The sequence below is a fragment of the Thrips palmi genome, unplaced genomic scaffold, assembly GCF_012932325.1.
Source record: "Thrips palmi isolate BJ-2018 unplaced genomic scaffold, TpBJ-2018v1 HiC_scaffold_18, whole genome shotgun sequence".
In the NCBI taxonomy this organism is placed as follows: domain Eukaryota; kingdom Metazoa; phylum Arthropoda; class Insecta; order Thysanoptera; family Thripidae; genus Thrips; species Thrips palmi.
In genome coordinates, this window is record NW_023144627.1 from 11,541,367 (window position 1) to 11,561,813 (window position 20,447).

Consider the following 20,447-nt stretch of genomic DNA (forward strand, 5'->3'; position numbering starts at 1 on the left):
CGCGTGGCTCCCACTGCAGCCAACCGAGAGAAGAAAAAACAGATAATTAACACTCGATATCGCGGAATAAGTGGCTTTGCGACTCCGCCGAGTTGGAGGAGGACTCTCCTGCTTATCTGCATAGCGTAATATATTATACATTCCCACAATCTTTTTACCTAAGACCCTTTTTGACTTTCTAACTAGAGTTTTTGTGTTTTTTTCTTCACACCCATTGGCACGCGTGTTTGCCACTGGAAGTCCTCGGACAGTGGCGCCGAGGGTTGCGATGGCTTGTCTGCGGAAAAAGACAGAAAAAACATGAGGAAACGGAAAGGACGTGTCCTTGCGGAGATTGCAGCTCATTATGTGAAAAACGACATCTCTCGCATTCTTCTTGAATCAGCGCCACTCCGCCGAGCGATTCACGAGTCGTTTCGCCGCTCCGTCTCTGTCGCACACATGGAGCTCTCCGTAAGGGTGCGAGGGAGACAGAGCGCGACAAACCGCTCTTCTGTATAGCTCGGCTGTTGTCTCTGTCTCGTCCTTATCAAAGTGGACAGTGAACGGGAAGGGAAGCCAAGCCAGCTGGCGTCAGGCCGTCGTCCGCTAGTAGACTGATTCCGAGAGTCGCTTTCGTCGCTTTGTCTCTCTCTCGCACCTATAAGGGACGCCCCATAAGCGTGAGAGAGAGAGAGACAGAGCAACGAAAACGACTCTCGGAATCAGCCTGCAGGCCGTCGTCAGGTTGGCCACGGTCTCGTGACCATCGGTCGCCTTCCTCAGTAAGGGAGCTTACATAAACCATGGGACGGTGTTTTTAGGGGGGGGGGACTTCATTGCTGGTCTAGCCTATCATTTTCACATTGTGACATTTCACGTCAACTTTGATGAGTCGAGGGAAGTCCGGCGCCCTGCTGGCCTGCTGGCAAAAGAAGGACCACACGACTGCAAGTTAACCCTTTTCAGTGACTTTTCATAGTAACAAACGGCATATCAAATGTTCCCGAAAAAAATGGCATCACTACGTTGCCCATTCCTGTTGTTTTTCTGTTGGTGTTTTGCTGATTTATCAAGAGCATCATTGTGTAATCGGGAAATCTTCGCGGACGGGGCAAAAAGTGGTGCACTGCCCGGGAATCGAACCCGGGTCGCAAGAATGGGAATCTTGCATGATACCACTACACCAGCAGTGCTGCTGCTGCGACGCGGCCTTCCCTTGTGTTTTTGAAAGGAGTGGCGGGGTCGGCGCTTCCTGTACGATAAGGCGGTGGCGATGGAGGCTCGTCTCTTCCTCCTTCCTCTCCGTCTGCGCGCCAATCCTGCCACTATGCCCTTCATTCCTTCCCCAGGGGAGTAAACTTTGGAAAACTCGTCTTTTCGATCCTTGAATTCAAGGCGACAGGGCTGCCTGCAAGCCCTGCAAGCCCTGCGGTTGCTTCAGGACTTGCCATGTGTCGTGTCCCTCGCGCGAGAGCGAGAGCGAGGGCAGTCTGCCGTCTGCTTGTGACGTCACGAAGTATCACACAATGCTCAGCTGTGCAAGCAGTAACCGAACAGAGGGTTCCGGGAGAAGATGTATACTGTATCCAAGGGCCCAAGCAAAATCGTTGCTAAGACGCGGAGAGGTAAGGAAACGACACAATTGATTAGAACTCGTAATGCATGATCACGTAGTCCAGAAAGACAAGCTTTACACAACAAGGACTTTGTTCCGCAGGTATCTCACAAAACCTTGAGAGGTTGGATACCCTCCGCGACGCTAGAAAATCCACAGATTCCAAAGAAGACCAGGATTATGTTATAAAGTGAGTGTTTTTTGAAATGCGTCTTGTTAACAGTGTCGTATGAAGTTCATGTTGAAGTGTGCCATTCATCGCCAAATCTAAATTTTGGCAAAATCTTATGTAATTGCACTGCTTGAGGGTGTAAAAGTTGGTGAAAGTTTCTGTTGCAAATCGAGTGCTGCTGTTGTTGTTAAACAATTATTTGAACTTAACTGAGTAGTCTTAGTTTTGTCTTTCCACTTTCTTCCAGTTTATTTCGTTAATTTGCTAGTGACCATAACCTGGCACTATTCGCTTTTCCCTAACCCTATCCGTTTAAATTATTTGCTATGTGGTGTACCCGCACTCCACTTTGTTCTTCAACTGTACTTGCATCTATATTTCAATGGCCACCATATTTTGTTGGTGTCAAATAATTGTTACTTTTCTTATGGGTCCCTAGTGACTATTTGTTTAACACTTAGTTCATGTTGCAGCACTCCGAAACCTGTTTTCCATATGAATGGGAAGAAATCTAACCACAATAGATACCACCAAGAAGTCATAAGTCCACAGCATGAAGAAATAATTAAATTTATTTATGACTGTAAGTCTAGCAGTATTGCATCATTATTTTTGTTGGTACAACATAACAATTTTATAATATATTTCTTGCCCTCAACAGCTTGGACAACAGTATGCAAAGAGTGTGAAGTAGAGCCACAGGAAGACGGACAAAGTTTGTATTTATTTGATATTAAAGTCGATAAATCTGCAAGAGTGTGGAGACAGAAATAATTTTGCCTTTTTTTCTCTAAATAGGCCCTCAGCCACCTTCTCCTGTGTACTACAACGACTGCGAGCCCAGCGAGCTCTTGCAAGGTTTGGAAAATTTCATCAGTATTAACACATAAGTTGTCAGAAAAACAAAAGTTCTTACCTCTTTTTAATTGTTTAGATTTCAAGCCATTTGACCTGGAATCATGGTGGGGCAAGAGATTATTCAACAACATAACAAAATCAATTCCTTGAACCATATGGAGGACACTTTTGGAAGCTGGTGTGCAATTTCATTATCATGGGAGCCAACACAACATGATGATCAAGTGTGGCATGTTTGCCATGCATTAGTGGTTCGTGGAATGCCAATTGAGATGAGTCTTGGTGTATTTGTGGACCAAAAAAATTTTAAATGCAAGAAAAGGCATCTAGAAGAAACACCTTCAAGATTCCTGACCGGATAGTGGACTCGTAGTGAGTTGAGTGTGATTCCTTAGGTTTTGGGTGTCATGTCCAATGATGTCTCTGGCATTTTCTGGCATATTCCATTTATTAAATTTTTTTCTTGATAGGGCCGGTATATTATATGTTACAAACTTGGTTCTGCAGTCATAATCTCATCTGGGATTGTCATGATCCATCAGCAGGATATGCCTGGGAAAGCTGGTCATGTCGTGGAAATGTACCTGATTAGTGAACTTATTAGGAGAGTTTTGTATGGAAACAAGATGATTGATTCATTGATCTGTAAGTTTGCTATTTCCTATTGACGTTGTTATTTTTGTTTCTACAGCTCAATGCGCCCATTTCGTCTACTAAAATTGGGCCTATTAGTAAGAGGTTGACGATTGGATGAAACTGAAGGCCACCTTTTTATGTGAGCTTTTCTTTTTCACCTCGTCCCTAGCAGTAGTCAAAACAGAGTAGTTTAAATGAGTGCTTGTACAACTTCACTGAGTTGTATACAGCATTATGTAGTGAAAGAGAAAACATAACCAACAGCATTGGAATAATCTGTCTTATTCTTTATAAGCAGCTATTTTGTTTTCTTTTTGGAGAGGAAGCCAGTCATGAGAGATGATGTGTCCATCCTTTTGTAGCGGCACCATAATTTTTTGTGTTTGCTTTACAAAGAAATTTTAACCAACTGTTATCGTGTCCATTGTGTTAAATATTGTAATAGGTTTTGCTACATTGTTATGTTTTCTAATTTTTGTACTAGTTAAATATTTTTCTTCAGAGGTTTCATTATTTTATCATTATATCACAGAAATTATTTACTTTTTTGATCTTTTTTTTTCTCCTTTTTTTTCATCTTATCTTCCTGTTCAAATTTGATTCTGCACTTTAAAACGTCTCATGAACTTGCAGCACCAACACACACCATCATCAGTTGTTAAATAAGATTAATGTACTACCAGATTTAACCACATAAAAATTTTATTTCATGATCAATTTTCCTGAAAGTTCCTATATTTTGCTAAGGGTGTGGCTCACATTGTTGAATACAGCAGGTTAGCAATAATGGCACATTTTTATGTTAGGAAATTTCCTGCTGCATTTAAAATTGAACCTCACTTAATTCCTTTTTTCCCCCTCAAGGACCTGTGTGAGAGTGTGTGTGAATAACATGCTGTTACTTCCTGCTATGTTATATTTTTATATTGTATATTTAAGGTGCACAATGATTTGGCATTTTAATAATGTGACAATGATATTCATGTCTGCTCATGATGATGGTGTTTGTTGTAGACTTGATTTTGTATGTGATGTTGAAGGGTCAATGACTTTTGTTGAGAAATATCCGATGTTGGGGTCGGATAGAAAGCTGAAGTATTACCACTCGAAAAGCAATATTCATCATCATTGTTCCAATAATTTTATGTGGTACAAGCTTTCACTTAAATTGTGCTGTTAAATGTCTCTCTTACTTGTTACATTTAATATGCAGGGTTGCCATGTAAGTGGTTAAGAATTCCCTGTGTGCTTTCATGTAGGAGAGATTGTTTACCAGGCAATTTCTTGGCACTGAGGCCAAGAATTTACCTGGTATGTAGGCTAAAATGGCCAAGCCTCATTTCAACATACATCTTGGGAATGCCCACTTTTATCACAACACTTCACAGATGTATGGGGAACACCTGCCTTCTCCCTTCCAATTTTATTTTTGGACCTGGAGCTTGCTTTGGCATTTTGTCATGATAAGCAGTGTTTCTAGATTGAAACTATCTTCCCTCTGTGCACTCTCATCGCTCTATTTAGTGAAACTAACTGGCACTTGTGTCATTTTATTAATCATAAAAATTATCTTTTCTTATGACAGATTTTTAGGTATCTTATCAGAATCTTCATTTAATTAACACTGTTGAACTATTGTAAGGATGGTTCTATGTCCCTTGCCTGACTGTTATTGTGGCAAAGTTGACTGGCTAGTCTGTAATGTTGTTGAATGTCGGTGTACCTTTGACTTTGCGTCATTTGTGCTAGTGAATACATATTTGTTACAGAAACTTGTTGAGTAAAAAGAAAACGGAACAAAAATGAAGAATAAGATGCGTCACACGTTGCCTGTGGTTTTGAATTTACACCCTTTCCCTCACCCTAGTGAAACCGTCAAACACCCGGTTCAGTGTGGTTCAGTGGTTCAGTCTGGTTCAGTCTTCAAAACAACTGGGCGTCAACAATGCTCCTCTTGTTGTCCAACAGTCGCGCCGGTCGGGACTAGACCACTAGACAAGACCCAGGCGCAGACTCACACCGCTGACGACCAGCAGCAAGGGCATCATGGCGTCGGCGTCGCGCGCGCCGTCTCGCGTCACCCTGGCCGGGACGACGGGCACCAGGCCGTCCGTCACCAACGTACGTGCACCTTGGGGGCCTAGTCGACGTGGAGAATGCCCACCCCACGCCCTAAGCGTCCAATCAACGCCTGGCTGCACAGTGGATTTGCCAGAAGACCGGTGGAGGCGGACAAAATTCTAGACACGTTTTGAGCTCCAGAGTCGTTACACAGGACTCGAACCGAACGTGTGACCCAGCCAATGGATTCCTCGCTCGGAGAGCAATCCATTGGTGGGGTCACACGCTCGGTTCGAGTCCCATGTAGCGACTCTGGAGCTCCAAACGCGTCCAGAGTTTTGGCCGCCTCCACCGGTCTTCTGGCGAATCCACTGTGTGCTGGAGCCCAAGGCTCTAGCGCCTGCGAAGGTGCGGGTAGGCAGCCCGCGCTGTCCCCGCGCTCGACGGGCGGGTGTGCTGCTGGTCGCAGGCGGCAGGCGATTGCGATTAACGGCTGGACCACAAGTGATCGTCTGCCTGTCGGGCCCGCCCCGCCATGTAGGCCGAGCCTAGCCGAGCCGAGGCGGGAAAAGAAAGAGATAAGGCGACCAGCAGTCGCTTTCGTCGCTCTGTCTCTCTCGCACTCACGGGGTGTCCCGTCAGGGTGCGATAGAGACAGAGCGACGGAAACAACTCTCGGATTGAGTCCGCAGCACGCGTGGGGCCAGATTGCAACAACGGGTGTCTCGTCATCGTCATTTCATCTCCTCGTTGCCAAGGGCGGAATCAACCTTCAGCCTCCGACTAGCGGCTAGCCGAGTTGGATGGGACTGGGCGCTCCTTGGAAGTTTGCACGGCCTGTGGCATGGCTGTGGCCTGGCTGTTCAGGTGCTGCTGAGCGTGCGGGCCAGCAGGCACCGCCTCATGTCCTTGTCGGCGCGCTCCTCGGCCGTGGGGCTCGGCAACCCCAGCCTGCTCACCCTGCCGCCCGTGCTGCACTCCGCGCAGCCCCAGCCGGACGGCGACGTGTACCTCATCAACGTCATGTATGCCGCCTTTGGTCTGTTTACGCAGACACTGTTGCGGCTCGTGTTAAAAATGTTGGGGTTCCTCTGCCACAGGGGCGCCAAGGGGGCGCTGAATGTGGCCTACACCGCGGACAAGAAGCTGCTGACGGTGGGCGACACGGCGGGCGGCATCCGCGTGTACAAGACGGGCAAGTCGGACGAGCTGTGCTGCCTGTCGCTGCAGCTGGCCGTGCAGGGCAGGAGCCGCAAGCACGCCGACAAGGCCGAGAAGCCCTGGGCCGGCAAGGCGGTGGCCGTCACCTGCCTGCGGCCCTGGCCCATGCAGCCCGCCGAGCCCACGCTGCTGGCGAGCTGTGAGTGCCTGTGAGTGGCGGCGGCCGGTGCCTCACAGCGGGCCAGAAGACCGGTGGAGGCGGACAAAACTCTAGACGCGTTTTGAGCTCCAGAGTCGCTGAATGCGACTCGAACCGAACTTGTGACCCCACCAACGGATTGCTCTCCGAACGAGGAATCCATTGGTGGGGTCACACGTTCGGTTCGAGTTACGCTTAGCGACTCTGGAACTCAAAACGCGTCCAGAGTTTTTGCCGCCCCCACCGGGCTTCTGGGCCACTGTGCCGCGGAGGACGCCCTTCCTTGACGCCGGCCTGCCGTGGCCCGGGCGGGCCACTGGCCCAGACGCGGACGGCAAGGTTCGCCTCTGGGACGTGATGCATGGCGTGGTGAAGGCCGTCGTCACCGAGGACCGCCAGTGCCTGGGCATGGCCGTGGCCCCGGACAGCAGCTGCTTCGTGACGCTGGGTGAGGACGGCGGCGTGCACCTGTACGACGCCGAGACCTTCCAGCTCGTCACCAAGATGGAGCACAGGTGTGGTGGCGGTGGGTGTGGCGCCGAGCTTGTCCCTGTGCGCGTTTTACGGTGGTGTGGCCGTCTGCAGCGGCTTCAGCGACGTGGTGGACGGCCACAAGAGCCGCACCTTCTCCGGCGCCTTCCACCCCCTGGACCCCAACTGCGTGGCCACGGGCGGCTGGGACAACCTCATCCAGTTCTGGGACATCCGCCTCGCCCAGTCCACGCGACACTGCGGCGACGCCCACGTCGGCGGCACCGAGTCCCTGGACTTCTCTGCCAACGGCAACGAGGTAGAAAGACGGGGACGGCTGTGGAAACGGCTGCCTATCCACCAGGCGTCTTGCGCCAAGTCCTCTAAGTCCTTATAGAGAACCGTGTCCGCCACAGCTCATGTCCTGTTCGTGGAGGAACAACGACCAGTTGCAGATCTGGGACTCCGCCTCGGCCACGCTAATTGAAACTTTGCGACCCGACAGGATCAAGTCTTACGTGAGTGCCGAGATGTATTGACTCGAAGAATTTATTCTCTCTTGCAATCGTTTTGTTGTTTTTGTGCCCCAGCTGTACGCGGGACGGTATTTGTCCGAAAATATGCTCTGCTGCGGTGGATCCAACGCCAATTTGTTCAGATTAGTTCACATAGGACAAAAGGTGGTGAGTAATATTTCCAACACAGTGAGTCATATTTTTTTCAAATGTGCTCTCATAGCTTTGTCCTCGTATTCTAGACTGTGGGAACAATCTCTGGACTGGCCCATGGCGTCTTCAGTATAGCTCTCGGACCGATTGGTGCCCAGATTCGGCCAAATCCTTCCCTTAACAATGGCAAAAATCTGCTGCCCCATAACAAATACAAATGTCCTAGAGTGGCAGTCTGTTCTGACAGCAAAGTAATGGAGCTTGAAGTGTACTGAGTTATGTGAAGTATGAAAAGAAATGTTAGTCAGAAAAGTACGCAAGAGGCTTTCATTGGATGTATTAAATTTTATTTGATCACGGAGACTAAACAGTAATAAAAACAACACACATGAAGCAAATAAACAATGTACGTTACAATATTTCATACAATCTATATGGTACAAAATACTTTATGAACAACAGATCTCAAATTTACTCGGCACACCAAGAAACACAGAAGCAGCATAGGATTAATTACAAACTATGGACACAGTACAGAGTTTCAATCTAAATAAGGCTGGCTATGACAGGAAAATAAAGGAAGAAGAAGAAAGTGGTTTCAATGCAGAAAATTGGCAAAATTATTTTTAATAGGGAAATTGAGGGTTCCCTATGACAAATTGTTACTATTACTTAATTTCCACTGAAACAGAATGAAGCTACTCAGCTATAAAATTGCACATCAGGCAAAATAATATCTGTTGTAGATTGTGTAACAAGACTAAAGTAAGGGCCAAAAACTTAGTCTTTATACAAATGAAGAATAGATCTCACAAATTTGAAAAATATAATTTGGAAACTCACACAACTCTGGTTCATACGTTTTAAGATGAGATGCTAAATGAACAGTAACTTACGATATGCAAGTAGTAAATTATCAAGGGTACCTTAGACAAGAAACGCACAGCTGGACTAGAATTTCAGAAACAAATTTAGCTCGGAGAAGCACGTAGCACATCATCCAAAATTATGAGAACATTCACAGAAGCAAAGATGTTGGTTGAGGATTAACCCTTCAGGTGACCATTCAGGTCACCAAACAACCTACTGTGAGAAGACTCAACATTAACTTTACGCTGTAATTTAATTCAACGTTTCTTGTAAGGTATTCTAATTTGATCCGTTTAAAACTTCTACAAAAGATAGCAAAGATCTGATCCTCCAAAGAAAATGACTTTTTATTACTGATAAAAACACATAGCAACTTAAGGTCTGTGGCAGTAAATAGATCAGGACATCATCGAAGGTGAACAACATAAAAATTCATTACTTTAATTGAGTGCAAAGAAGATAACTCAGTAAACAACAACTAAAGTTTACAGATATATTTCTTCATTTGATTTTTAATGTCCCTTTTGTTTTAACAGAGCAAGAACCATTGATTGCATTTTGTCACAAAAGAATAAGGAAAGCAAGTACTCAGAAGACATGTCTATGACATCTTGTCTCAATTGATATCAGAACACTACATGGTTGATTCAGTCTATAATTTTAAGTCAGTAAAATATTTAAACAATAAAACAAAAGTAAAAAGGATGAAGAATTATTGTCAAAAGTCATGGGACAAAGGATAAGATGAGCAAATAATAAAGCAGAACTTAAGTTTCCGGTTCCTGCATCTAACAACTACAATTTCAGTCAAACACCACCCCTGTTCTGAGTTTCAAGCTATGAGGAATGGGGTACAATTAGAACGAACAAATCAATAGTCAGAAATGAACACTGGGTCAATGACAAAGAGAGATACAATCAGACTCAAAATTCTCACTTGTCATTACGTTATTGAAAATCTATTGTGAGTTTACAAATGGCTGAGAGCACCATTGTGTGGTCCTCCAAATTTGCCTTGAAAAGGGTAAACTGATCAAACAATTTGTAGTAAGAATGAAATTAATCTTTGTACTTTGCTTAGCTAAAATGTTTGAAAGCAAAATATTCCATCACTAAGAGAAGAAATGCACCAAAACAAAAGTTGGACAAACACAATGATGCCTTACTTACAACATAATGAGTCAGCAGAAATATATTTACAGGCAACATTCTACCATTCTACTCATATTTAAGCTAGATGATAGAGGTATAATTTACAAACATAAATCTGGGTTCTTCACCAGTTTATGTAAATTTTAAAACTCAAAACAGACAGTAGTAAAATTAAGCTGGAAACATATTTCTGCTGGGAAGCCTTTTTGTGCAAAACAACAAGTTGAAGTTTTACTAAAAAGCACAAAAATTATCATATTCTTTCGGTTAGGTAACAACCTTTAATATGAGTTATAAAAAAATATTTTATTTGGTGACTGTGATGCCGATGGGTCACTCAACCCAAGTATATTCAAATCACAATGCATATAAATAACTAGAGTACACAATAACACAGAAACAAAAGATATCACAATGTTTGCAGGGCCCTCCCCTTCTAAAACTCTGTTCCCCTCATAGAAAATTTTCCTAGTCAGTGCAATAATTTAAAGGAAAAGAAAAACCCAAAACATGCACAAAAGAAGTAGCTCAACTCTCAAAATACTATGCACAAAATGTGAAGTCAAAGGGGTGACACACTGGTACATCTTGTGCTACAGAAGAATTGCCTGATTACCTGATTTTAAAAAATCCAAACAAAGGGGAACTAGAGTTGGGTGCAGAGTAATGCTACTGAATGACAGTTAACTTGAAATGGCACAGACGATTTAGAAAAGAGATCAGTATCTTGGTAAACATTAAATATGAAGTAACAGAAATGCTGTCTACATTGCTCCTGCATAGCACTACTCTGCTCCATACAAGTTCTTGACAATAGGAACTGCACTTTAACACAAGCATATCATCACAACACTTCAAAATAAACACTGTCTATTCCACTTTGCCAGAAGCACACTTGGCACAAATGGAAGCCAAAATGTTTACTGTTTAGCCATAAGTCAATACAAGAATAAAAAAAATCTGGCTCAAAGTAAAGTTGCACTTTTTAAAGTGCATTATTTTAAAGAAGTCACAAATTCAGTTAGAGGTCTATGGTTCAATGCTCTTCAATGAGTCAGAACACTACAGAAACTGAAACATGTATGTATTATGCTAGCATAACAATAAGAAAATCAAATCACATTGTATTGTACACAGGATTCGTGTGTCGAGGAACCTTGCTCATTGACGTTAACCTGGCCAGAGGATGGGTCTTGCCCTGCTGTTGCTTTTTATTGTTTGCCACAGCCATCACACTTGCAACAACTACACTTGGGCTAGGAATACTAGATATGGCTTTGTTGGGAGGGGGACAACCAACTCGGAGCCCACCTCCAGCTTTAACACCATTTCTTAAATTTAGATGATTTACTAACACAGAATTATGCCGTAATGACGAAGTGTTGTTTTGCACATCGAAACTGGACTTTCGAGGTGGGATGGGAGGTTGTGATGCTTTCCGTGGAACTTCATTCTCAGAGACAATCCTAGTTCTTTTTGATGGCGCAGGTTCTACCGCTTTTGCGATTTCGTACTTCCCTACGAGTACTTTAACAGATAGGTCCTCTGCTGATGAAGAAGGACTGGGGAGAGGGCTGCCTGTAGCAGGCTGAGGTTCACGATCAGGATGTACACTAACAGGTGATGAAGGTAAACTGCGGACCCTCTCGGTGGATGCTCCAACAGTTTGGCTGTCTTTAGTCACTGGACCAGATACTGCACCTGACTTGACTTCAAATTCTTTTGTGAGATTCTTAACCTTACCAGGGAGTTCCGAAACAGAGTCATTCATTGGTGCATTAAACCTCATTCCAGGAACTAAAGAAAGTGAAGTTGCGGCAGGAGCACTAACAGACAGGACAGATTCCACATCGGACGAAGTTCTACTGGGATGATAAAGTGTCATGTTCGGTTGTGACACTGCTATCTTGTCAGTTGGTGGTGAACCGAGAAGACCCAATAACACATCATTCTCACCTGCACTGTGAGAGGATAATGTAGGAGAACTAGCATAATGAACTATTTTCGTTTCTGGAGGGGACTTCGAGCTGGCACTTTTGGAGGTGGCTGAAGGTGCAAGGTAGGGTCGAGGTGTGTGCAGTCGAAGAGAGGCAGATGTTGAGGACAAAGAAGTAGAAGTGGGAGTTTCGTTGTCTTCCTTCCCTTCCTCAATTTTGTGTCGAGTCCGTCTAACTGAGCCTGGATGCCATCCGTCTTCTTTGTCTTGTTGAGGAGCAGAAGGGCGAATGTCATAAGAGCCCCAAGAGCTGTTTCGGGAAGGGAGTGTGCCCCATCGAGTATCACCAGAGCCCCATGAGCTCTGCCTCGATGGAGCCTCCCTAAGCACTACCGCACTGTCGTACGAGCTCCAAGAACTTTGCCTGGAGGGGCAATCTCTTTGTGTCAAAACGTCTGCATTGCCTTCGGCACAGTTGGGTGTCACTGAAACCTTCCGTTTCTGTTCCTCTTTTTCAAACACAAGATCAAGCTGGTTCGAAAATGGATCTTCAGGCTTCTTCAGGTTGGAGATTTTCTCTGGCTCACTCTCCAAATTTGTCTTTTCTGACGAGACTTCATGAGTTTTCACTAATTCTTCGGATTTTGGTTCCAACCCCTCTGCAAGTGGCTGCGAAGTCGCTTCCACAGCATCAGAGTCAAGCAGAGAAGTAAGGTTGAGAACGAGCCCTGTTCTTGCAGCTGACTCCAGTTGTGTCACTCTTTGTTTCACAATAAGAGCGGGACTAGATGTTGCTGAAGCAGGACTTGAACCCGGAAGATGTACCACTTTGTTTTGAGATACACTGTACATAAGTCCATTGCTACAAGGCATTCTCTCATTTCTGTTGTAATTGCGAGTAACTGGTTGTTCTCCTAAACTTTGATGCCCTCGAGTGGTTGATATGCTTGATGTTGTACTGGATTGATCACAAGTGCTGTCTCGCTCAGGTGAATTAGTTGTATTCCCATCTGAGTTGAGGTGTTCTAGAGAGACTGAAGTAGGGCCTGGAATGAATACACCGCATTGGTTAGATCATTATGCACAAAAGCTAGACACCCACCACAAATTTACCGATTAAAGGAGAAACATTTACCTGCAGGAGGCCGTGGACTAAAGAGAGTTGAGACTAGTGTGTTGTCAGGGGACCAAGACTTCGGCCTACCCCCACAGCTGGCCAATTCCTTTCCTGACGGTTCTGCAGCCATTATGCCTGGTACAGCAATGGGCTCGGATTGTCTAGGGGCTGCATCACCAATGTTCGCAGTGGGCTCACTTGTGCTCATAGCGCTTGCAGCAGAAGGACCAGTCCTTCGGAGCTGATTTGTTGGCCCAGAAGACGTAGCCTCTGCCTTTGCGACAAGGCCTGGAGACTTAAGGTTTGTCTCTGACTTTGATCTTTGTAGCTTCTCCTTATTTTTCATTGCATCTAATATTCCCTGAAAAAGCAAACAAACATGGTTTTACTTAGCAAACATAAAGCTGGATCATTAAGGAACAACCCTAAAGAACAACTATACACACCTGATAGGTTTCTAACTGTGAGATAAAACTGGTATTCGGTTTTATACATGTCCGTTTTTGTCGGACAAACTCAAAAGCTTTCTTGAAATCCCAGTTGTACGCTTTCATAGCATAAGCGATAACAACAGATGCCGACCGGCTTACACCCATCTTGCAGTGGACTAGAACTTTAGAGCCTTCTTTCCTAAAATGCAAAATAAATTAAAAAAACATTAATAAATAGGTTTGTGACAAATGTTGCTTGTTGCTTCTTACAAGGACTGATGGCTTTAAGACTAACCTGGCCCTGGTGATGTACTTGAACGTATTATCCCAATGTTTTAACAAGTCAGTCTTCTCATCATCTAAAACTCTGACATTTAAATAGTTAAACATCCCAGGAAAAAAGTTATCAATTTCCCTAGTGACATTTAAAATGTGATTTACGCTAGAGGGAAAGAGAAAAAAAAAATCAATACATCAATCAATACATAGCTACAGAAATAAAACAAGAAAAAATTCAATTACAAAATTGCATACCCATTCTTTTGAAGTTCCTCTAGGTTAGATGCATTCCATTCAGAGCCTAAGTAAACATGATCAAAGATCTCTGTGGCTGCATCCATTTGGCCCAAAATTGTCAGCATCTCGTGGTCAATGAAGGACTTGTATTCTGCGAGATCCATGTCAAGCTGATCTTCTAGGCGGCCTCGTATATACTTGGATGTGACTTCATCCAGGTCAACAGACATCATGATTTCCTTGAGAGTGCAACGAATCACCATTTCTGTTTCTTCGCGCTCCCTGGGTCTAAAAGTCATTAAAAAGAAGAAACAAATTAAATAAAATCCCAAAGAGCGTATTGGAATTTTTTTTATTTTTTTTTTAATTGCAGAAATTAAAACTTACTTGCTGCGGACTGAGTCAGGACTTGGTGGCCTCCGAGACTCAATGTTGTCCATAGCATGCCATTCATTGAGACAGGAGCGATCACTCTCAATGCGGTTTTCATAATACTCTACCCAATCATGTGTAACGCCACCTAAGAAGAAATTGTGCTCCCTCGCCTTGGAGCTCACTTTATGAAGCGTTTGTAACGCAGACCTGTAACAAAGGACGAAATTATTTCATTACGATTCAGTTCTTGACGAAACCTTGGCCCTCTTCCTAGGCTTTCTTACTCACCACATGGCCTGCACGGACACAGGCTTGAAGATGTGCTGCCGGCCGCAAACACTGACGCTAAACCCACTGCAAACCAGAAGCTCCAGGTTACAGTCAAATAGTACAAAAAAGTGGATTTTTTTTTTCTAAAAATTTTAAATTAATATCAGTACTGACCCGTCGCCGTCCAGGGTGATGGCCGTGTCGGCCAGCACTCGCAGTACCAGCCCCACGGTGGAGGCCTTGTCGGAGGCCTGGTTGCCGCTGCAGTCGATGCCCAGCAGACAGGACTCCTCGTGGTGCGTGCGGCCCTCGCGCGACACCACCACCAGGTACCGGGTGCGGCCCGCGTGCGCGCTCTCCAGCTTCACCGCCTGCACAAACAAACCAAACAGTCCGGGTTCAAACACTCACACTTTTCCCATTTTTTTTTTCGGGGTAGGGGGCGGCTAGTGTGACCGACCGACCGCTTGCTTGCGTTCCACTTCACGTTCGCCTGGTCAATCAAGTGGAGTGCCCGGCGCGGCGCTACGCCACGCTACGCCAATATTCACCTTTCACTTTCAACAGGGGCGAATGAGAAGGGAGCAAGAAGCAGGGCCCATCGAGGCGTCGCGACGTCGCGGCGCGCGGTTCAGTAGTTCACTGTTCCGTCGCGACGCAACGCCCCTCGGTGGGCCAGAAGACCGGTGGAGGCGGCAAAAATTCTAGACGCGTTTTGAGCTCCAGAGTCGCTAAATGGGCCTCGAACCGAACGTGTGACCCCACCAATGGATTGCTCTCCGAACGAGGAATCCATTGTTGGGGTCACACGTTCGGTTCGAGTTCTCTTTCGCGACTCTGGAGCTTAAAACGCGTCTAGGATTTTGGCCGCCTCCGCCTGTCTTCTGGCCCACTGTGCGCCCACCGCGACACCTTTAGCCGCGCCGCCGATGGCCGTGCCGGCCGTGCCGCGCCAGGAAGTCAGTCCCGCAGGACGAGAAATCGTCGCGCTTTGCTTGGGCCGTTTGGCGACAGCGCGGCAGTCAAGACCAACACCAAGACCGATTCGGCCGGAACAAAGAAGGTCCGGGTGCAGCGCGCAGCGCAGCACCGCGTAGCGCCCACACTTTCAGCGGGGGCGTCCATTAACTACGTAGTAGGACCGGAAAGGTTCGCCTCCCGGGAAAAAAGGGGGGGTAGAGGGGATTGGCCCCGAGTGCAGGGGGAAGTGGGTGAGTGTAGATAGAACTGAGGGCGAATTTAAATAAAAGGCGTCATCTGCGTCAACTTATATGTTAAGAAATTGTTTTTCTAAATAGCAAACTTTTTTGAATCCATAAAAAAAAAAAAACCAAGAGGACAAGCCGGACCTCTGTGGGCTGGGATGCGGGATGTCGGCCGGGGCCACCCACGCTGGGCTGGCTAAGCTGCGGGCAAAAAAGCGCGGGACGGGGCACATTACACCGGCAATAAGCACGGGCCGTGCCGGGCCACACTGACTGGCACACTGCAACACCGTGCACGGCGGCGAGTACGGCAGTAAGGCCAGCGATGTGGAAACGGAACGGTGTCTCTCTGCTCGCCAAACTCGGCGGTCTAGTCCGACTTGCGGCAACGCGTCAGCGCGTCAGGCGGCGGCAAATGCAGCAACCAACGTGTACCACGTAAACGCGTCCAAGCTCAAAAACCATGACGACACCAGAATAAAACGGTGTCCCTTACATCTACCTCAGCCAAAACAAAACAAAAAGTTGGTGCAATCAAGCGCCAACGTCTACTTTCGAAAAGGTAATCATGCATCACTGGAGGACCCGGGGGGAGGGAGCAGAGAAGGGAAAAAGGAGGGGGGGGGTAATTTTCGCGCGCCAAGGCACTCGATGTGACGACGGCGCCAAGGCGGGGCACGGCACGGCGAGCAAAAAAAGGGGCGGGCGGCGATATTTTTGATTGAGGCAGGTAACGACCGTGGCACCATCAGCCAGCCAGCCAGGCAGGCAGGCAGCCCGCTGCAACGCAGTTCGCAGTGTAGTGGTTACAAGTACGTAGTACGCGCTACGCATGCTACGCAGTGCGACTCGAGCCATCCGGCCATCAAGCCCCAAGCCGTGGCAATTTGAAGCCGCAGCAAATGACCCGGGCGATTCGCTAGCGAGCTCGGCCGCTCCTCCACTGGTGCCCGTCTCTGGTTCCCGCCCACAGGTACACACAAACACACCACACTGCGGGGGTGCGACCGAGCGAGATGACACTCGCGCCGTCGCGTTTCAATTTATCGGTGCGGTGGCCACTGCGCTGCCGCCGAGACTGCGTGGGGACACGGTGGACACTTTCGACGCGGACTGTACGCCACGCCGTGTGCCAATCCGTCAGCCAGTGCATGCCACTCTGCCACTCCAGCGGCAAATGAGAGGGAAAGGCAAGATGCTGAGGCCGAGGGCCGCAGGGCCGGAGGGCAGCAAAGCCGGAGCTCTTGTACCTACGTACACCTCCAGTACCCTCCCCTCACACTGTCTGTCTCTCTCTCTTTCTCCCTCTCTCCCTCCCCCCCCCTCTCTCTTACTCACCAACCTAAAAGTGTCATTACCTGTGTGCGCCTCACAAAGGAGCAGCACAGCAGCACCACTGTTCTAGACAGGTTGAAGAGGAAGGGGAAGGGGGGGGGGGAGGTAACCGAGGGGGAGAGATTGAATAAGGGTCGCCTGGCTGATTCCGAACTCACCGCGTCTCTCTCGCACTCCGGGGCGTCCTGCAGTAGTGCGAGAGAGAGAGAGAGAGAGAGAGAGAGAGAGAGAGAGAGAGAGAGAGAGAGAGAGAGAGAGAGAGAGAGAGAGAGAGAGAGAGGGGGGGGGAGACGGAGCGTCCCCGCCGAATGCGAGCGCGATACACACTAGATGCGATCACCCTCCGGACCCTCCGGACCCTCCGGGCAGGGCAGCGCGTCCCGCGTGCATGCCGTTGCCTTTGTCGTACAATGTCGGCCGCGACAGTGCCGCGCCGCCATTCCCACCGTACAGTCCGCGCCAAGAGCAGAGCGCCGAAAGGCCGAAACCGCGCGCGGTCCGGCCCACTAGGCCCCACTAGGCCGGTCGAACCGAGGCGCGGGCGCACGCGGCCATGCGGGCCACGGCTATAAGGGCTGCCTTCTGCTGACCCCGCTTTAATAATAAATGCAAGCACGCCCCCGCCCCCCGTAGGGCCTTGGAACGGCCGCTCGGCCAGCCAGTCCTTGGGGCGCAGTGGCGCCAGGCCGACGCCACGCCGACGCCAGGCCGACGCCACGCCGACGCCAGGCCGCTCGTAGAATCGGGTGACATCGGCTGACATCGCCCGGCATCGCCCAGTCCGGCGCTCTCCGGCGGGGCCGCGACGCCCGGCTCGCAGTAGCGCCCCGGAAAAACACGACCGAATCAATACCAGTGTGCACGCGCGGTTCGGTTCAAACACCGCGCGCACGCAGGGGGGGGGGGGGCGCCGCGGCGTCCTCTTTCTCTTTAGTGCAAAACGACGCGGCACGACGTTTGCTGCTGTTTGTTTCCGTGTGGATGGATGGATGGATGCTCTCGTGCCAGCTTGCCAGCTTCGAGTCTCCCGCCCTGCCGATAACACCACGGCGGCCAATCAATGGACGGCACGGCACGGCCCTTCGCGGCGCATGCATGCCTGTCACGCTGTGTGTCTAGCAGTCTAGCGCGCCTCGCTTCATTCGGGTATCGCGCCTTCCTGGGCGCTGCCGCGCTGCTCTAATCAAAGGGGCCAGACAAGCAGGCAGCCCGCCGCTAGACCCGCCGCCAGGCCGGCAGGACGGGCAAGCAGACAGACGGGCAGACAGATTTATCAGCGAAACGGACGGACGGACGGACAGACAGACGGGCAAACTGACAGGCATAGGGAACGGCAGTATAGACAGGTCGACGGGCAAACGGGGTGACAGTGACAACCATACGAAGAGACAGTGGGACGAGACAGACAGACAGACAGCATTAGATGGCCAGACGAAAAGCAGGCAGTGACAGTCCGATAGGCGTAGGCAGGCGTGTTGTTTCGTTCCGTTCCCAGGGAAATCCACGCCCCTCTCCCCGAGCGCCGAGCACTGAGCCCCGCTCGACGCGGACAACGTGGACGACGCGGACACTGCACCTCACTCACTACGGGGGCCAGTCGCTCCTTGGGCGCGTCGCGCGCGTCGTCGGGCACGTCGTGGTGGCGCAGCACGTCCTCCAGGATGGCGCGGAGCGCGCGGCCCGACGGCGGCCGCCGCCAGCGCGGTCCCTCCTTCGGGGCGCTGAACATGACGACCATGGTGGCGAACGCACGCGCCGATTCAAAACCACATCTCTGGCACACGCACACACTCACGCACGCCGGACACAGGCGCAGCACACGCGCACCGCGACGCTCCCTCCGCACGGGAGCCCGCCCGCCACAACACTGCGTTGTTCTCGTTCGCCGCGCTCCGCGCTCCGCGTCCGCGGCGGCGTGGTGCGGCGCGACCCCCACCCCCACCCCGCGGCACCCTCCCCCTCCCCCTCCCCCTCCGCCGCGACGCCGCGGCGACACCGACGAGGCGCCCCAACAAGGTGCGAGCCGAACGAACCGAAGCGAAGCGCCACGCTTATCTTGCAGCCGGACCAGACGAGCACGCCGACGATGACGACGCCGACGACGACGCGCGCGTGTGTCGTGCGCACTCGAGCGCGTGTCTGTGCGTGTGCGCACGCGTCAGGTGTACCGTCCGGTCCGCCTCGTCCGCGTTGATTCATTTGGGCGGCGAGTCACACAAAAGCATCCCCTCTCTCTGTCTCTCTCGCGCAACGCGGCCGCGCGGGGTGTGATTCATCCACCTATATCTTTCCCCTGCGCGCACAGCGCACAGCGCAGCCTAGTACTGGTGGCGCCACACACGACGCAAGCGGCAGCCTCCCGTAGTACAACACGTGCGCGAAAAAGACAACAACATTGATAAAAATAAAAGGCCGCCTCGGGGCGGCAAGGCGGCGGCGGGAGCGAGAGGGAAGACAAGCGCGTTCCGAATCCGAACATGGCCGGCCATGAGCCGTGCCGCCGACGGCGCTGCCCGCTGCAGTAACCAATCGGGATCGATCCCGATACTCGCCTCGGCTCCAGCTTCGCCAGCTTCGGACACTTGTCCTCCTTCTTCTCGCTCTCGTCTCGCCTAGCCCCGGCCCGGCCCCGGCCCGGCCCCGGCCGCTCCAGCCTCCGGTCACTGCACGCATCAAGGGCGTCCGCCGCTCGGCCGAACGCAGCGCCTTCTCTCTCTCTCTCTCTCTCTCTCTCTCTCTCTCTCTCTCTCTCTCTCTCTCTCTCTCTCTCTCTCACTCGCGGCCGGCGTCGTGCAGGGTGCGAGCGAGACAGAGCGACGAAAGCACTGTTCTGCGGCCAAACGCCTTCATTACGCGCCCCGGCCATAACGTGTAGTGAACAGGGCGCCGGCCGCCTGCCGCCGACGACCTGCAGTGCAGTGCTCAGTACCCGCGGGGCGGGGCGGGGCGGCGCGGGGCGGGGAGGGGCGGCGCATGACATACATGGCCGGCCCTCGGCTTGGCCGGCTTGGCCCGCAGCACCGCTTGGCATGCATAATAACCGCCGGCTTATAACACCACTCGATGGCCGCCGATGGGCGCACAGTGGGCCAGAAGACCGGCGGAGGCGGCAAAAACTCTGGACGCTTTTTGAGCTCCAGAGTCGCTAAACAGGACTCGAACCGAACGTGACCCCACCAATGGATTCCTCGTTCGGAGAGCAATCCATTGGTGGGGTGACACGTTCGGTTCGAGTCTCATTTAGCGACTCTGGAGCTCAAAACGCGCCTAGAATTTTTGCCGCCTCCACCGGTCTTCTGGCCCACTGTGCCGGCGGCGCGGCGCCAAGGACGAGCAGTGCGCGATGCACCTCGCTGCAGCAGCCTTGCGGCGCCGCGCCGGCATCCATTACAGTGGCGACGCCGAGGACCGAGGCGG

General features: G+C 49.8%; 3 protein-coding genes and 1 non-coding gene across 8 annotated transcripts in view; 2 read left to right on the forward strand and 2 right to left on the reverse strand.

Moving 5' to 3' along the window:
- Positions 1 to 1,104: 1,104 nt before the first annotated feature.
- Positions 1,105 to 1,175, reverse strand: Trnag-ccc. The gene has a single exon. It is a non-coding gene; the product is annotated as a tRNA-Gly (tRNA).
- A 153-nt stretch (positions 1,176 to 1,328) lies between these two features.
- On the forward strand, positions 1,329 to 5,091 carry LOC117645035 (MAPK regulated corepressor interacting protein 2). Of its 2 annotated transcripts, XR_004587698.1 has the most exons (7): positions 1,329 to 1,607; positions 1,700 to 1,787; positions 2,243 to 2,352; positions 2,431 to 2,484; positions 2,568 to 2,627; positions 2,704 to 2,999; positions 3,319 to 5,091. XR_004587698.1 is itself a non-coding variant. In XM_034384919.1 (6 exons), the coding sequence occupies exons 1-6, from the start codon at positions 1,556 to 1,558 to the stop codon at positions 2,775 to 2,777; spliced, it is 438 nt and encodes a 145-aa protein (XP_034240810.1). In that variant the 5' UTR covers positions 1,329 to 1,555; the 3' UTR covers positions 2,778 to 5,091. The 2 variants fall into 2 exon arrangements, 1 of the variants encoding a protein (XP_034240810.1); XM_034384919.1 differs by having other exon boundaries at positions 2,704 to 5,091.
- A 598-nt stretch (positions 5,092 to 5,689) lies between these two features.
- LOC117644389 (POC1 centriolar protein homolog A-like) lies at positions 5,690 to 8,140 on the forward strand. Its single transcript, XM_034383805.1, has 7 exons — positions 5,690 to 6,349; positions 6,425 to 6,684; positions 7,010 to 7,199; positions 7,270 to 7,474; positions 7,572 to 7,673; positions 7,746 to 7,838; positions 7,913 to 8,140. Exons 1-7 carry the CDS (start codon positions 6,228 to 6,230, stop codon positions 8,096 to 8,098), a joined length of 1,158 nt encoding a protein of 385 aa, XP_034239696.1. The 5' UTR covers positions 5,690 to 6,227; the 3' UTR covers positions 8,099 to 8,140.
- A 13-nt stretch (positions 8,141 to 8,153) lies between these two features.
- LOC117644388 (protein phosphatase Slingshot) overlaps positions 8,154 to 20,447 on the reverse strand; it is a 63,663-nt gene continuing 51,369 nt past the window's right edge. For 2 of the 4 annotated variants that reach the window (XM_034383801.1, XM_034383802.1), the window contains 8 exons: positions 14,665 to 14,861; positions 14,509 to 14,574; positions 14,233 to 14,427; positions 13,864 to 14,133; positions 13,625 to 13,771; positions 13,345 to 13,528; positions 12,917 to 13,259; positions 8,154 to 12,827 (listed from right to left, as the gene is read on the reverse strand). In XM_034383801.1, coding sequence (XP_034239692.1) covers positions 10,963 to 12,827; positions 12,917 to 13,259; positions 13,345 to 13,528; positions 13,625 to 13,771; positions 13,864 to 14,133; positions 14,233 to 14,427; positions 14,509 to 14,574; positions 14,665 to 14,861 — 3,267 coding nt within the window. In that variant the 3' untranslated portion in view covers positions 8,154 to 10,962. Of the gene's footprint in view, positions 12,828 to 12,916; positions 13,260 to 13,344; positions 13,529 to 13,624; positions 13,772 to 13,863; positions 14,134 to 14,232; positions 14,428 to 14,508; positions 14,575 to 14,664; positions 14,862 to 18,606; positions 18,664 to 20,447 lie in introns of those variants that run through there. The other 2 variants (XM_034383804.1, XM_034383803.1) reach the window with 2 other exon arrangements.

What these genes read in the sequence shown, in the direction of transcription:
- LOC117645035 (XM_034384919.1), top strand. Translation starts at nt 1,556, where the DNA reads ATGTATACTGTATCCAAGGGCCCAAGCAAAATCGTTGCTAAGACGCGG. An exon ending in CGTTGCTAAGACGCGGAGAG is followed by an intron (nt 1,608 to 1,699) that starts GTAAGGAAACGA and finishes TTTGTTCCGCAG; the next exon opens with GTATCTCACAAAACCTTGAG. An exon ending in GCCCAGCGAGCTCTTGCAAG is followed by an intron (nt 2,628 to 2,703) that starts GTTTGGAAAATT and finishes TTAATTGTTTAG; the next exon opens with ATTTCAAGCCATTTGACCTG.
- LOC117644389 (XM_034383805.1), top strand. Translation starts at nt 6,228, where the DNA reads ATGTCCTTGTCGGCGCGCTCCTCGGCCGTGGGGCTCGGCAACCCCAGC. An exon ending in GCCCACGCTGCTGGCGAGCT is followed by an intron (nt 6,685 to 7,009) that starts GTGAGTGCCTGT and finishes CCACTGGCCCAG; the next exon opens with ACGCGGACGGCAAGGTTCGC. An exon ending in TCTCTGCCAACGGCAACGAG is followed by an intron (nt 7,475 to 7,571) that starts GTAGAAAGACGG and finishes TGTCCGCCACAG; the next exon opens with CTCATGTCCTGTTCGTGGAG.